Here is a 16,984-nt window from a genome sequence, read left to right as displayed (position 1 = left end):
TTGCACCAGCTTTAGAATTGTATCCTTATTTTGTATTGCCTTTCTTTGTTTTTCCTACAAAATGTATCACTTAAGCTAAATTGGCAGAGTGATGGACACTAGAATATAGAAGTAGAAGAGGAGTAAGGTGCAAGTAGTGAAGTGCTGGATAGTACTAGGGAAGAAAGTACAGTAGTACCATATTACTTAGGAGCAGACTAAGAAGGACTATGAGGAATATCAAGACAGGTTTGGAATGCATGTATGTAAACATACGAAGTGTGGTAAATAAGGTTAATGTGTAAATTGCCTTGTCAGAGGATGTCCTTGAGGGGGCAAGGACAGAATCCATATGGCTCGAGATGAGAAGCAAGAAAGGTATAATCATACTAATGTAGGCTTCTAAATAGTGAGAGAGAGAGACAGATTTTCAAATCTGCAGGGAAATCTCAGAGATGTGGAAAAACTATAGAGTGGTGATATTGGAGCACTTAAATTACCTAAATATTGATTGGAATAATGTTAGAGTAAAGGGAAAGGAGGGGGAGGAATTCCTGAAATGTGTTCAGGAGAACTTCCTTGATCAGTATATTCTTAGCCCAACTAGAAAGGAGGCATTGCTAGATCTAGTGCTGGGTAATGAGGTAGGTTGTAGACCAAGTATCTGTGGGGGAACACTTGGGTAAGTATGATCATTGTATCATAAGGTTCAGACTAGTGATGGAGAAGAGCAAGGAGCAATCTAAAGAAGAACTCCTAAATGGGAAGAGGGCTAACTTCAATTGGACGAGAAGGGGTCTTGCCAGCATAAAATGGAACCAAAGACCGATGGGAAAAACTGTAACAGAACAATGGGTGATGTTTAAGGAGGGAATGTTTCAGGTACAGGTTAGGGACATTCCAACAAGAGGGAAAGACTGAGAACCAAAATTGGAGCACCTTGGATGATGAGGGAGAAAGAGAGTATAATGAAACAAAAAAAAAGGGTGTATGATGCATATCCAGTGAATTCTTCATGTGAGCCTGGCCAAAAACAATAAGTTGAGAGGGGAAGGGAAGAGAAAATTAAGACTGGCAAGGAGAGAATATGAGAATAAGAATGACAGTTAATATAGAAGGAAACCTGAAAATCTACCAGCATCTAAAAAAGCGAGGCTGGGTGAGTCCTATTAGGGGCAAAGAAGATGATCTACACTCAGAGGCACAGGGAAAGGCTAGAATAATTCAGGAATACTTTGTATCAGTGTCTATGAAGGAAGATGATGCTGACAAAATATCAGAGAAGGGGAGATGGTAGAAATAATGGATGGGGTGAAAGTTGCAGGCAGGATGTACTGGAAAGACTAGGTATGCTTAGAATCCATAAGTCACCTGTCCAGATGTCTTGCATTCCAGGTTGCTAATGGAAGCAGGGGGCAATGATAATGGAAGCGTTTACCATAATTTTCCAATCTTCCCTAGAAGTGGGGGAGGTGCCAGAGGATTGGAGAGTAGCAAATGCCTTTTTCAAAAGAGAATGTAAGGACACGCGTGGTAACAACAGGCCAGTCAGTTTAACATCAGTGGCGGAGAAGGTTTTAAAAACAATTATCAAGGAATACATTAATAGGCACTTGGAGAAATTTGACTTAATTGAGGAGAGCCAGCCAGATTTGTAAAAGGCAGACCTTGCTTGACTAATCTAATGAACTTTTTCATAAAGTAATAGAGAAGGTTGACAAAGGAAATGTGATGGGTTTTGCCTGAATGGATTTTTAAGAAATCAAGAAAACATTTGTGGAGGCTTGGACAATGGGAGGATAATTGTGAATCCCTCTAAGCATATCTATTGATGTTGATGCTAAAGGTACATGGTGACATTGACCAAATCATTTTTAAAAGAGGTTGATAATTGAAGTAAATTTTAAACTTATGATCCTTAAAAATCATGCTGAGTTGCAGTGCCATTTTGTGGGTTTTTAAGCAAGTGCTTTGGTAATATTTCTGAATAATGTAATTTATGAAAAATTATAAAATAATGCTTGCTTCACAGAATTTGCAGTAAAAGAGTTACGATAAGCCAACCAGTGGCACCTCAATCCTACACTTTGGAATTTGCTGCCTAAATCTCTCTGAATTGCTACCTCTCTTCCTGCCTTTAAAAGTCTCCAAAATATAGAAACACTAATGTTTGATATCCTGATTATAGATTTTTTTTTTAAAGTTTTACTTGTTGGTTTTACTCATTACAGATCTTGGAGCCCAAGCTGTTTCGCTATGCCCACAAGTTGGAAGTGCAGCGAATTGATGGGATACTAAATCACCCTTCTCCACTGCCACATCTCTATTCTGTTTCCTACTATCAACTGTCAGAGGAATTGGCAAGGACTTACCCAGAACTCACAATCCCAGTCTTCTCAGGTATATTTCATTTCATTTCTTAGGGAATAGTTTTTCCCTCTTTTCTGTAGAAATGACCATTCAAATTTGTGTAATAATGAATTACATTCTTTTTGAATGACAATTCCAATAGTCCCTTTTCCTTTTGTTATAGACAGTATTTGAAAACAAACAAAGACAAAATTTCTAATTCAATACCTGCCCTTATTATTTTCCTGAAGTCGTCAATTTTCTTAGACCTGAGTTCATTGGATTATGTGTTACTTTCCATGTTTTGATCTTGCAGATGATGTGACAAGAATTGGATCATAAAATATTCATAGATAATCTAAGAGGCCAATCATAAAAAGGAGCCCAAAAGATAAATGTACAATGTCCTAGACCTTAGTGTACAGGGCACAATTTCAAAATTTGTCAATGATACACATCTTGGAAATATCATGAACTGTGAAGAGGATAGTGTAGTACTTCAAAATAACATAGACAAGTTGGTGGAATGGGCGGACAGGTGGCAGATGAATTTCAATGCAGAAAAATGTGAGGTGATTCATTTTGGTAAGAAGAACATGGAGAGACAATATGAAATAAAGGGTACAACTCTAAAAGGGGTGCAGGAACAGAGGGACCTTGGCTGTAAATGTGCAGAAGTCATTGAAGGTGGCAGGACAGGCTGAAAGAGCGGTTAATAAAGCATACTGTATCCTAGACTTTATTAATAGGAGCATAGAGTATAAGAGCAAGGAGGTTATGTTGAAATTGTGTATGACATTAATCCAGCCTCAGCTGGAGTATTGCATCCATTTCTGGGCACTGCACTTTAGGAAGTGTGTGAAGGCATTACAGTGATTGCATAAAAGTTTCACAAAAATGGCTCCAGGGATGAGGAACTTCAGTTATGAATATAGATTGGAGGAGTTAGGACTATTCTCCTTGGAGAAGAGAAGGCTGATAAGAGATTTCATAGAGGTATTCAAAATCAGGAGGGGTTTGGATAGAGTACATCGGGAGAAATGGTTGCCGCTCATGAAAGGATTGAGAACAAGAGCTCACAAATTTAAAGTAATAAGCAAAAGAAGCAAAAGCAATATGAGAAAAACTTTTTCATGCAGTGAGCAGTTAAGGTCCAGAACGCACTGTCTGAGAGTGTGGTGGAGGCAGGTTCAACCGAAGCATTCAAAAGCAAATTAGACTCTTATCTGAAAAGGAAGAATGTGCAAGGTTATGGGGAGAAGGCTGTGGAGAATGGCACTAGGTGAATTGCTTATTTGGAGAGCCAGTGCAGACACTATGGGCTGAATGGCCTCCATTTGCACTGTAACAAGTCTGTGATTCTTTTTCTCTCATGGTGGCCTGAAAAGCCAAACATTCTTTTCATTAGGGTCTGTTCTGCAATGTCACTGACTAGGGCATCGAATAGCTTCAGACTTCAGACTGTCCCGACAACAGCTGTGACCTGCCTGATGGATGTCCAGAGTAAATAAAGGTGTATTTCATCTATGGTGTGCTTTGACAGCATTTTGCCAGTATTCCGTCACCAATTCAACATGATTGATTTTAAAAGTTATGACTTGTTGTGTCTTTTGTCCAAACATGTGTAATTTAATTTGTTTCTGATCATACTTGCTATTCCTTCATGATGTAATTTTATTTTTGCTGAATTCCTTGTTAATGTGATGTTAGACTTGTTCCTAAAATGGTTTGTAAAGTAATTTTGAACGAAACAGAAAGTGCTGCAAGCTGTAGCTTGGGTTTTAAAATATTATGCTTTTAACCTTTACAGAAGTAAGTCACAGAATCCAAACAGCCCACCCTGCTGGTCGGCAAGTGATGCTGCACTACCTTCTGCCCTGGATGAATAACATTGAATTGGTAGATTTCAAGCCCTTGCCTTCAACAAAAACTATGGATGAACCTGATGAAGTGTACATGAAAGACAGGGAAATGATGACAAGCAGCAGACGTTGGCTGAGGGGGGAAGGTTGGGGATCTCCGCAGGCTACTATCATGGTGCTAAATAACCTGATGTATATGACAGCAAAAGTAAGTGTGATCTCATACGATTCTGTTCTCATTCCAAAGCAAATCTGCAATATTATGAAAAATATTTCAAGGCACACTAGGAATTCTGTTTGTAAGCAGATAAATGCACCCTAACAGTTTTATCTCATTAAAAAAACTTATTTTTACAAACAGTGTAAACTGATTTTTGAGTTTGCATTAGAGAGTTCTATTTCTTACAAAACAAAATATTTCAGATGATGGAAATCTGAAGTAAAAACAGAAAATGCTGGAAATACTCAGCAATTCAGGCAATATCTGTAGAGAGTGAAACAGTTAACATTTCAGGTTGATGGCCTTTCATTAGAACTAGGACACTGCCCTCAACACATCGATGCAGATGATCAGCGGTACATTGAAATCAACACCTGTACAATGGCTCAGTCCTGTCTAATATCCTACCTCCTGACATGCGCTGGAAGGTTAAAATACTTAAGAGTTTGACTGCATTGAAGCCTACCCAGACCTGCCAATCCATGGACATCTTCAGAACCTACTGCAAACCGTTCTGGAGCTCTGAATGTTTTGAGCATTGCAGGCTTTGACGTAAAGGACAAACTGTGCAATCTCTTGACTGACACCAACATTGGCAACAAAGATCATGAACCGACAGTAGAGCTTTCAGGTTTTGACCTCCCTCAAACAGCAGTTGACACTCAAGGATCCGCACTCTCCATGCAAGGACATCACACCTCCTCCACAAATGGAATTTCAAAGGCAGCCCAGCATGCAACTGGTCATCCAGATCAGCCTGTTCAACACATTATGAACGAATGTGGCTTACACCAAGATTTGCCACAGGATTCAAAACAACCCACCTAACAGCACACAGTGCGTTGACTTGGCTGTCTAACTTGGACTTGAAATTGTAAAACTGCAAGATGTCATATAGTAGAAAAAGAAGAAAAACTGAGAAAATTTCACATTTCTAGCTTTTCCAGCTGTATTTCTTATTGGCATTGATAACAAAATTATGTAGACAGACTGAGCAATGCACCTTTCCAAGGCAGCCTGAGATACAGTGCCAGATCTAAAAGGCTCGCAGTCCCAGAAGTTGTTAAGTCAAATCTGAAGACTGGGCATTGGGGGATTGGTCTGGCTGAATTTGGGAATTTAAACTGTAGAAGTGTAAAATATGCCAATAACCTCAGGAGGAATATTGCGTTAAATAACGTTTTCACATATGGTGGTAGCTGAAACTGAAAAGGCATATTGTAAAAATAAAAATTTTTCTAACACTATGTTTAATAGTGAAAGTTTGAGACTTGACAAGCTATTAATGTTGCAATTTCCTTGGGTTAAAGGAATCCTAACACTGTGATGTTTTTAATGTGCCTCAGTTTTGACAGTAAAATATAGAAAATGCACTTGATTCCCAGAGTCAAAAGAGCTATATTCAAGATAATGTGGTGTCAAAAATTTTATGCCATTTTCGAGCTGCTTGTAATGTGCAATTTTCTTTTCTGCACAGTATGGTGATGAGTTAGCATGGTCAGAGATAGAAAATGTATGGACAACGCTAGCTGACAGCTGGCCCAAAAATCTAAAGATAATTCTGCACTTCCTTATCAGTATGTGTGGTGTGACAAGTGAGCCCAGTCTCCTGCCATATGTAAGTAAATACTATGTACTTCTGAAGATATAAGTAGGAAGCAATATTTGTTTGTTGATTTCAAAACAACTGGTTAGTTCCTGTTACTATCAATTGTGCCATTAGTACATACTGCTTTACATTTTTCTCCCCATGGTGGGATAGTTTTATAATACATTTTGGCTTGTATCTTTTTTTTTAAAGAGTATGAGAAACAGAAACACGAGTATTAGTAAGGAATGTATATCCTTGTTAGCCTTTAGGGAAATAGTGTTTAGGGGAATCCGGGGGAAAACTCTCCACTGGTTGGAGTCTAAGTAGCACAAAGGAAGATGGTTGTGGTTGTTGGAGGTCAACTAACTCAGTTCCAGGATATCACTACAGGAGTTCCTCAGGGTAGTGTTCAAGGCTCAACAATCTTCAGCTGCTTCATCAATGACCTTCCTTCCATCATAAGGTCAGAAGTGGGGATGTTCGCTGATGCTTGCACAACGTTCAGCACCATTCGCGGCTCCTCAGGTACTGAAGCAGTCCATGTCCAAATGCTGCAGACCTGGACAATATCCAGGCTTGGGCTGACAAGTAATATTTGCACCACACAAGTGCCAGGCAATGACCATCTCCAACAAGAGAGAATCTAACCATCGCCCCTTGACATTCGATGACATTACCACTACCAACCCCGCTATCAACATCCTTGAGGTTACCATTGACCAGGAACTGAATTGGACCAGCTACGTAAATACTGTGACTATAAGAGCAGGCTAGGAATTCTACATATGAACATGCGAACTAGGAGCAGGAGTAGGCCAATTGGCCCTTCAAGCCTGCTCCGCCACTCAATAAGATCATGGCTGATCTGATTGAATCCTGTGGCATGTAACTCACCTCCAGACTCCCCAAAGCCTGTCAAAATTTACATGGCATAAGTGTGATGGAATATTCTGCACTTGCTTGGATGAGTGCTGCTCCAACAACACTTAAGAAGCTTGAACCATCCAGGACAAGGTAGCCCGCTTGATTGGCACCCATCCACAAACATTCACACCCTCCCCCACCAACACACATTGGCAGCAGTGTGTACCATCCACAAGATGTACTGCAGCATCTCACCAAGGCTCCTTATACAGCACCTTCCAAACCCACAACTGCTACCACCTAGAAAGACAAGAGCAGCAGACACATGGGAACAACACCACCTGGAAGTTCCCCTCCAAGCCACGCACCATCCTGACTTGGAAATATATCGCCGTCCCTTCACTGTCGCTGGTTCAAAATCCTGGAACTCTCTCCCTAACAGCACTGTGGGTGTACCTATATCACATGGACTGCAGTGGTTCAACAAGGCAGCTCACCACCACCTTCTCAAGTACAATTAGGGATGGACAATAAATGCTGGCTTAGCCAGTGACACCTACATCCCATGAATGAATAAAAAAAAAGAATTCTCCTTTTCTTGTACATTTTACCTCAGTTTTTCATTTGTTACTTTCAATACTGCCAGCATAGGGCAGAATTTTGCCCTTGATGGGCGGGCGGGCCCCACCGGCTCGGCGGCAGGCGGGCAGCCGGTCGCCGCCGCTGAAACGGGCCCTGCCGCCATTTTAAGTGGGCAGGCCAATTAAGCAAAGTGCTGCCTCAGGGAGATCGCTGAAAGGCTGGCAAATATAAAAAATAGAACAATAAAAAATTCATTAACATGTCCCCCTCATGTGAAAATGTCACACGAGATGGGACATGTTAATGAAATAAACAAGAACTTTATTAAACGTTTTTAAAACCGCTATCAAACCTCATCCCGCCACTGGATGAGGTTTGTACAAAAATCACCTACCCGCCTGCCTGTTGGCCCCTTGCGGAAGTTCGCACGGGCCCCTCAAAATCATCGTACCGCTGCATAGTGTGCCCATCGACCGAAATATCACGATGCCACGCGCTGATGTCGGGATGCTCGCGCGACATTTTAAGTGCTGGCATGCGGGCTCCGCCACCCGCACGCCAGCCAGAAGATTCTGCCCATAATGTTTTCTGGTCTGTTTCGTAGAAGAATACAAGAAATTTTAGTCAAAGTAGCAGTACTTTAGGCCCAACACATAATCTCTTTTTGTGAGAGCCATGTCCATCTACCCACCTTTTAATCATGTTTGTCTTTTTGAAGTTTAATGCATCAACGATGAGCTAATGAATATCCTTGTGGAACAGTATTTTTCCCCACTTTCTTTTTGTCTTTTTGAGTTATATGATTCCTTTCATTCATTTAGAATATAGAATATCTTGTCTTGCCTCAGAAGGCTGATATGATCCCGAGTCTTTGTCAGCGATGCTCTGAAATTAGTTACATGGCAGTGTATCAGAGCAGCTGGGCTGCCTTTCCTTTGATTTTCTCTCACTTTTTCAGACACTTAGGTACATAGTCTAAATAACACACTTCAGTGCTGTACTGAGGCAGTGCATCACTGTCGGAGATGCCATCTTTTGGATTGGATGTAAAACTGAGGCCCTCTCAGGTAAAAGATCTCACAGCACTTATTAAAAAAACAGGGATATTTCCTTGGTATCTTGGCTAATAATTACTACTATGACATGGCAGGTGGTATTTGCCAGGCTGACCAAATCCACAAGGGAAAATTGGCCACGCTATCACACCAGTTTTGCAATTTGTAGTTAATACGGGAAGGCACTGAAGTCAGAAGTAATGAGTCCACTACCACCTTTAGAGATTTTGAAAATGAAATTAAAACGTTTATTAACAATAGAACAAACTTAAACACACACAAGGTTACAGTTACACAGTTATGACCGTTTCAAAAATTCCTACTTAATCAGATTCCCAACTACACGCCCACTTTAAGGAAACATCCAGATAGATTCCAAATTTATAAATTCAACTAGTAATATTACCACAAGTACCCACTGGACAATGGAATTCCAAAGGCTTTTAACAAAACTTTGGTTACTAGAACAACAAACTTCTGCAGGGTGGCTAGAGGCTTTTCCCCAGGTCTGTTTCACACAGTCACCTTTCAAGATCCCACACAGCCACACGTCACACAGCCTTTCATCCTTCTTTATTCACGATGGCAGATTGTAACAATGCTGTTCAGGAATATCACTCAATAGTGATATCGCTCAATAGCCTGTTGAAACTGTAAAATCTTTGCTTAGGAATAAACATTTCTTGGATTTGTATTAAACATTCGTTCTCTACGTGTAATGGTAGCAGCAGTGCTTCACCACTGACTGTTACTGGGCTGTGTGCTGTATAGCGTGTGCTGTATAGCATGTCCTGCCCCATTTACTTAATGAATCTGGTGCTCCACACGAAGGGAAAAACTAAGTTGTCCTAAAATACTATTGATCAGATCAATGTAGAATTAAACTATGTTGAGTTCGTTAAATATTCCAACATTGTTTATTGTAATATTGTTAAATTGAGTATGATTTTATGGAGTAATAACACAACAGAATTTGTTGCTGCTATGAAGTAACACCTTGGATTCAATAATCTAGTTCACTGAGAAGGTGGAAAAATTGAGTCTGCAGAAATCACAGGAAAAACTTTGTTTGAGAATGTGACAAAAATAGTTTTTGTGTTTGTCCTACACAGATCAAAAAAGTAGTTGTGTATCTGGGCAGAGATAAAACGATGCAGTTGTTGGAGGAGCTAGTGGCAGAACTGCAACTGACTGATCCGGTTAGCTCAGCTGTTATTCACATGGACAACCCACCCTACTACCGCATCACCTCTAGCTACAAAATTCCCTCCATCGCCTCAGGTAATTTTCATTTAGCAGAATACCAAAGTTGATATTTTTAAGTCTCAAACCTTTATCACTTGTACACAAAAGAACAGATCCTTTTTTTTTGTTATTTAGTCCGTATGTAGCTATTTATGAGCCTATAGCTCAGCTAAGGAAAAGTTAAGGAGACAGGAATTTTAGTACAATCTGAACTCGCATGAGCTTCCTCAGTCTCATTGATGAATACTGTGCTATAAACAAAGAGTGAAAAAGGAAAACTTTTCTGGGTCTGCATTATGAAACTTTGGCAAGCTTTCTTGTGATCAGTATCAAGTTTCTCCTGTCCCACTGCCTTCAGTCAGGGAGTTTGATTCAAATCTTGTTGAGGGGTGTTTTTCTTCAAGGTGGGAAGAATTGGCTCAGTCGATTTTAGAATAAATATAGTAGTTCAAATCTTTTATTTAAAACAATTGTGTTCAGAGATTCATCTTGTTTAGAATGACAGTTTAAAGCACTGGTCAAGTCATGGTCTGTAACATGACGAATTGGAAGCTCTGGTCTTTTCTACAGCCTATAGTAAAGAGCGCATCTAGAAATGTAGTACAAACATACAAATTAGGAGCAGGAGTAGGCCATTCGGCCCCTTCAAGCCTGCTCCGCATTTAATAAGATCATGGCTGATCTGATTGTGGTCTCAACTCCACATTCCCATGTACCCCTGATACCCTTTGATTCCCTTATTAGTTAAGAATCTGTTTATCTCTGTCTTAAAAATATTCAATGACCCTGCCTCCGCCACTCTCTGGGGAAAAGAGTTCTAAAGACACTCAACGCTCTGAGAGAAAAAATTATCCTCATCTCTGTTTTAAATGGGCAACCCCTTATTTTTAAACTGTGTCCCCTAGTTCTAGTCACCCTCACAAGGGAAAACACCTTTTCAGAATCCACCATGTCAAGTTCCCTCAGAACTTCAAAAAGATCACCTCTTATTCTGCTAAACTCCAATGAATACAGGCCCAGCCTGTCCAACCTTTCCTCATAAGATAACTGCTGCCCCACCACCCCCATCTCCATCCCAATCCCAGGTATCAATTGAGTGAACCTTCTCTGAACTCTTTCTAATCCATTTATATCCTTTCTTAAATAAGGAGACCAAAACTGTACACTGTACTCCAAATGTAGCCTCACCAACGCTCTATACAACTCTAGCAAAACATCCCTACTTTTATATTCCATCCCCCTTGCAATAAACAACAACATTCCATTTGTATTAATTAGGTGATCCAAGGAGCACTGTGATCAGGGAGATGTGTACTCTTACCTCAGACCTGCAGTTGCACCAGTCAGCATTTGAGGTTTGAGTGAGATTTTTGAGCTGTTTTCATCCAGTTGATGTAATTGGAATGAGCTTATAGGTTACCAGAATGTGGTGTTCAGTTCTGCTTTTCACGAGGAATTGGTTTGAAATGAAGTTCATGGAGCTATTATTAGCTCTTGGAAGAACTTGAGGCAACCGCCTTTTTTCTTTCCCACTGCACCCCCCCCAGTCAATTCTTCATGCAAGGGCCTCAGTTAATACCAGAAGCTGTTTTTTTTTAAAAATCCTTGCATTACTGAATGCAACATATACAGAGCTTTGTTCTCAGCTGATGCCCTTATATGTAGATTTTATTGTAAAACCTTCTTTATCTCGGGTCGATTGAACTGGGGTTTGTCACACTCTAAGGTTTTGTTGAATTCGATAACTCCTAAACTTCAGCAGCTTGTTGATTCGGAAGGAAGGAGGACAAATATTGAGATCTAGCACCTGTAACCAATATAAACTGGATAATTATTCTTTGAGATTAATGCCCAAGTACTTATGTTTAGATCCACCCATACCTGTTATCCCTGAACTTTCAAACAATGACTTGGTTCTGTGCACACTTAGTTTCAGTTTGGTTCAATTGGTAGCACTCTCACCTCTGAGTCAGAAAGCTAGGGATTGAGCACACAACCTAGGATGACACTTCAGTCCATTACTGAGAAAATCATACATTGTCAGGGGTACTGTCTTTTGAACTGAGGTGCCTTCTGACTATCTAGGTATATGACCTAAACGATCCAATGATATTCAAAGAAGAACAGAAGATTTCTCCTGGTATCTTAGCCAACATTTATTTCTCAATCAACGCTACTAAAATGTTACTCATATGCTGTTGCTTGGACCTTGCTTTGTGCAAGCTTGCTGCTATTTTCCAACAAAAAAAAATAGAATTCAAAAGTAATTCATAGAACTGTAGCACAGTACAGCACAGGAAGCCATTTAACCTACCAAGCCTGTGCCAGCTCTTTGGGTGAACAATCCCATTAGTCCCACTCCCCTGCTCCTTCCCCATATTACTGTAATTTTTTTCTCTTTTTTTTTGAAAAAGGTGCATTCCAAATCCTAATGATTTGTTGCATAAAATGTCACCTCTGGTTCTTTCACCAATCGCCTTAAATTTGTGCCTCTAGTTTATTGACCCTTCAAGCACTGGAAGCAAATTCTCTTTGTCTTTCTTATAATTGTGTTATGCAACTGTCAGGATGCTATAAGGCAAACTTGATGAACCTTGGTTGTCTTCGTTCAGCAATTCCCATTTTTCAATGTCATGGGGTTTAATTAACAAAATAATTCGCTCTATATATGTCTATTTATTGTCATCAGTACTACAAAGTTTAAATGACTCCAAATTTTACGTACAGCTGAGTGTCGACCATTGAAGTGGTCAGGTTTGCTTCTGGTAAATTTAAATCCACTTTGTTTTTTAAAGATCCTTTTACTTGTTTTCAAGAAAAAGCAAATAGTATCATTGAATGAAAATACATATGTGACTTAGAATTGTCTGCAACTTAGAAGCATTAATGAACGAAATAACTGGCAAATGCAACAAAGGAAAGTTGAGAAGTATACTTGATTATAATTTAGCTTAGAGACAAAATCCAGTCTGTCACTCATGAAGTTTACTGACGGATTGACTTTTTTCATACACTTGTAATTTAATAGTGAAGTTTTATATATTAATTTTTTTCTTAATTCTGGTTTATTATTTCATGGTTAAATTGCATTTTTTCAATTTGACTCCTTCGATTTCTTATCCATTTCTGTTATGTGCAGGTACCACTTCCAGCAGCAATACAATGGTGGCTGGGCATGATGGTAATCAGGACAGTAAGCTAACAAAGGATTCTGCTATTGATGATAAGTATGTACTTCTGTTTCAAAAAAATACTGTATTATAATTTCTTGAAATTTTTGTGGGTTTATTAATTTGGTAATTGTGTTGAAGTTGAAAATTACGTTGCTGTTTTATCTGCCTCTAATATCTCTGTATAGCTGGTTCTCACTGTTTCTCATCTGCCTCTATCACATTTTCTTTGAGGCAGAGCAGGGGAATTTGCCCAGTATCTTGACCAGCATTTATTCCTCAACCAACACCTACAATAGACGATCTAGTCATTTATTTCATTGCTGTTTTTGGGAGTCTGCTCTGCGTAAATTGATTAGCTAATTTCCTACATTACAACAATGACTATACTGCAAACATACTTCATTGATGTTAAAGACTTTGGGAATTCCTGAACTAGTAAAAGGTACTGTGTAAATGCAAGACTTTATTTTCTTTATTTCCCCTGGTGCCTCACTTCTTTTGACTTCGTCCACATCCTTCATCTCGTCAATGCCTTAATGATTCAGTAAAGAGGAACACAAGGATGTCCTGGGCTGACTTAACCATCTTTACTTATTGACCATAGTTCTCTTTTTGCTTGCAGTGCCTGTTCATTTCAATGTACCTTTAAATTTACAACGGTGCGCACATATCTTAAATGGGATGACTTGTAAGTGAATGACTTGCAACCTTCTGGGTTGCTGCGCACTTGCGTGTCTTTGAGAGAGCATAGCAATTGATCCATCTCAAATGTCATTGGCTCCAAAGGGCATTTACTCATCCAAACGTACCTTCTGTCCAATCTGGTGTACAGTATGTTGTAACATCGCTGTTAACCATTCTTGTTAAAATTCTTTCATGGTACATGAGTATTGCTGGCAAGGCCAGCATTTGTTACTAATCCCTAAGTACCCTTGAGAATGGTGGTGAGTTGCCATATTGCTGCAGCCCAGAAAGTTCCAGGGCTTTTACCTAGCAGCAGTGAAGAAACAGCGATGTAGTTCCAAATTAGAATGGTGTGTGGGTGTGCCCATGCGATTGCTGCCCTTGTCCTTCTAGGTGGTAGAGGTTGTGGGTTTGGAAGGTGCTTTTGAAGGAGCCTTGATAAGTTGCTACAGCGCATCTTGTAGATAGTACACACTGCTGCCACTGTGCATCAGTGGTGGAGGGAGTGAATGTTTGTTTAAGATGGTGGATTGATTGCCGACTAAGCAGAGTGCTTCGTCCTGGATTGTGTCAAACTTCTTGTGTTGTTGCAGTCGCATACATCTAGGCAAGTGGAGAGTGTTCCATCACACTCCTGACTTGTACCTTTTAGATAGTAGACCGGCTTTGGAGAGTCAGGAGGCGAGTTTCACACTGTAGTATTCCTGACCTCTGATCTGCTCTTGTAGCCACTGTATTTATATGGCTAGCCCAGATAAGTTTATGGTCAACAGTAACACCCAGGATGTTACTGGTGGGGAATTCAGCGATGGTAATGGCATTAAATGTCAGAGGGAGATGGTTAGATTCCCTCTTGTTGGAGGTTGTCATTGCCAGGTAGTTATATACTGAGTATTAGTGAACATTGCCAGTTCTGATCTTATAATGGAGGAAAGGTCATTGATGAAGCAACTGAAGGTGATTGGGTCTAGGACACTCCCTGAGGAACCCCTGCAGTGAAGTCTTGGGACTGAGATGATTGGCCTCCAACAACCACAACCATCTTCCTTACATGCTAGGTATGACTCCAACCACTGGATAACTTTCCACCCCAATTCCCATTGACTCCAGCTTTGCTAGCGCTTTTTGATGGCATACTCAGTCAAAAGCTGTGTTGATATCAAGAGCAGTCACACTCACCTCACCTCCTGAGTTCAGTGCTTTTGTCCATGTTTGGACCAAGGCAGTAATGAGGTCAGGAGTTGAGTGGTCCTGCTGGAAACTAAACTAAGCTTTGGTAAGCAGATTATTGCAGAGTAAGTGCAGCTTGCTGGCACTGTCAACAACACCTTCCGTCACTTTGTTGTCGATCAAAAGCAGACTGATGGGGTAGCATCAAAATCTTTCATCTAAAATAATTTAAGGAGGAAGTATGCAAATTGTCGTGAAATTAAAAACTTTGCATGAAGTTTTGTTTCTAAGTTTTACACATGTATGCATATGTGGACCATATATCAAATGAAATTAATTGTTTTTTCTAAATAGTTATGGACATCCCGATATCTATAGTGGGCTGAATAGTAACCTAAACCGGCAGCATCACCGGCTTGAATCTCGTTACAGCAGCAGCTCTGGAGGATCCTATGAAGAGGAGAAGAGTGCGTAAAATAATCACAAAATATATTATAAAGCATTTTCTAGATCAGCGTGAAACCCCTTTAACGTTTCAAGCATATAACATTTGGTATTTGGACTGTAAGCCTACTGGGCAATTACATCATTAGTGGTTAAGATCATATAACCTGTATTTGTAAATAATTTATAATTCTAGAAATGTAAATTTTAGCAAATATATTTTTAAGATTTGCAAGACACTGTCTCATCTTCTAATACTATTTCTTTATTGTTCAACTGAATCTGAATGCAAGGAATATTCATTTTATATATGGTATGTAAAACGCTAAAGACTATTCTGGTGCCTGGGAAGGAACTTCAGTCTGCCATTTCAAGTGCCTGTGCTAATTCCACTATCCCATTCTGTGTATTTAATAGGTGACTCTATGCCCATTTATGCAAACTGGAGGCTGAAAGTGATGGAGCTCAACAAAGCTGAACCTTTGCCATTTCCTCCCACTGGCGGAAGTTGGTCACCACTGGCTGATTATCTGCCTGAGACTGGTACCCCAGGGGTACCACTGCAGAGGTCAGTGAACAGCGCACTTAGATAATACATGAATGCTTTGTATAAACTATTACGATTAAATGATTCCAACATCCTATATACAAAATTACCGAAACCATATGTATTCAGCATATTATGTAGCCAGTGTGGAGGAATGCAACAACAAGTTAATTCCTAGAATGGGTGTGAACTAACTTGTTTCCATGTGATCCATGTTGGATTTTTAATTGATACAGTATTTTAGTGCCACAGTTTGGATAATCAAAAAACACTTAGGTTAGCTTATGATGAAGTCAAGTGGTTGACCTTCCTGTAGAGTGCATTTTTTTCCACGGTTGATGTGAGTTATGTTTGCCTGCTTCAAAGCTTCTTTTAAATTATTTGCACTGACCTTATCAGAAAAGTAGTTATTTTTGAACCCATATGCTGTGGGAACCAACAAGCTATAGTCAAGGCTCAGTAACAGCTGTACTCCACAAGGTGGCAAAAAACCATTAGAATGGAAGTGTTCCATTCCCTAGTACTGATGTCCTGCTTCTCAGTGACCATAAGAATTCGTAGGGAGGAAAACAGACAGATATTTTGGATTTGTCTTATAGAACTACTGAGTAAAATGTTCAGTATGTTTTGTTTAAATGAGTGAATATTTTCCAGTATATAAACTTGTTTTGGTAATCCATTTTTGTATGTTGCTCCTCCTTACTGGGATTGTCAATGATCTGTCTTACAATTAAATGAATCTATGCTGTAAAAATTCAGCAGTTAAATTGTTTCAATTTTCAGAAATCTATTGCTAATATTTTACACAGTTGCATTCCTTTCCTATGGTTCTAAAACTGCAACTGTTTTCTTTTTTTCTTAGGTGTAACATAGCAGTGATCCTTCTAACAGATCTAATAGTTGATCACAGCGTAAAGGTGGAATGGGGGAACTACATGCATCTTTTGCTTCATGCAATATTTATAGGTAATTAGGAAGTAAAAGTGTTTTGCTTTAACCACTGGCACAGGATACTATTGTTAGGGTGATCTGGGACAGGTTGATCAAATAAGGGCCCGTAATTTCCTGCACGCTAATTTCAGCCTGACCATCAAAGAGAAACTGAATTTAGACAAAGTCATAGGAAAGTTACCTCTGTTCATTAATTCAGCAAAGTCACAAGCGTAGTAGCAATCATAAAGGATATGATTTTTACTAATATATTCTATAAAAAGAAGGG

At 39.6% G+C, this 16,984-nt stretch overlaps 1 protein-coding gene across 12 annotated transcripts in view; it reads left to right on the top strand.

Annotated features, from left to right (window-relative positions):
- Positions 1-16,984, top strand: part of fryl (furry homolog, like) — a 594,162-nt gene that overhangs the window by 416,467 nt on the left and 160,711 nt on the right. For all 12 annotated transcript variants that reach the window (XM_078547597.1, XM_078547607.1, XM_078547572.1 and 9 more), the window contains 8 exons: positions 2,211-2,379; positions 4,139-4,398; positions 5,888-6,028; positions 9,615-9,783; positions 12,887-12,974; positions 15,129-15,241; positions 15,636-15,786; positions 16,628-16,731. In XM_078547597.1, coding sequence (XP_078403723.1) covers positions 2,211-2,379; positions 4,139-4,398; positions 5,888-6,028; positions 9,615-9,783; positions 12,887-12,974; positions 15,129-15,241; positions 15,636-15,786; positions 16,628-16,731 — 1,195 coding nt within the window. The remainder of the gene's footprint in view (positions 1-2,210; positions 2,380-4,138; positions 4,399-5,887; positions 6,029-9,614; positions 9,784-12,886; positions 12,975-15,128; positions 15,242-15,635; positions 15,787-16,627; positions 16,732-16,984) is intronic.

The sequence above is a fragment of the Cetorhinus maximus genome, chromosome 1, assembly GCF_964194155.1.
Source record: "Cetorhinus maximus chromosome 1, sCetMax3.hap1.1, whole genome shotgun sequence".
NCBI lineage: Eukaryota > Metazoa > Chordata > Chondrichthyes > Lamniformes > Cetorhinidae > Cetorhinus > Cetorhinus maximus.
Note: the sequence above shows the minus strand (reverse complement) of the source record. Positions and strands in the feature narration are given on the sequence as shown.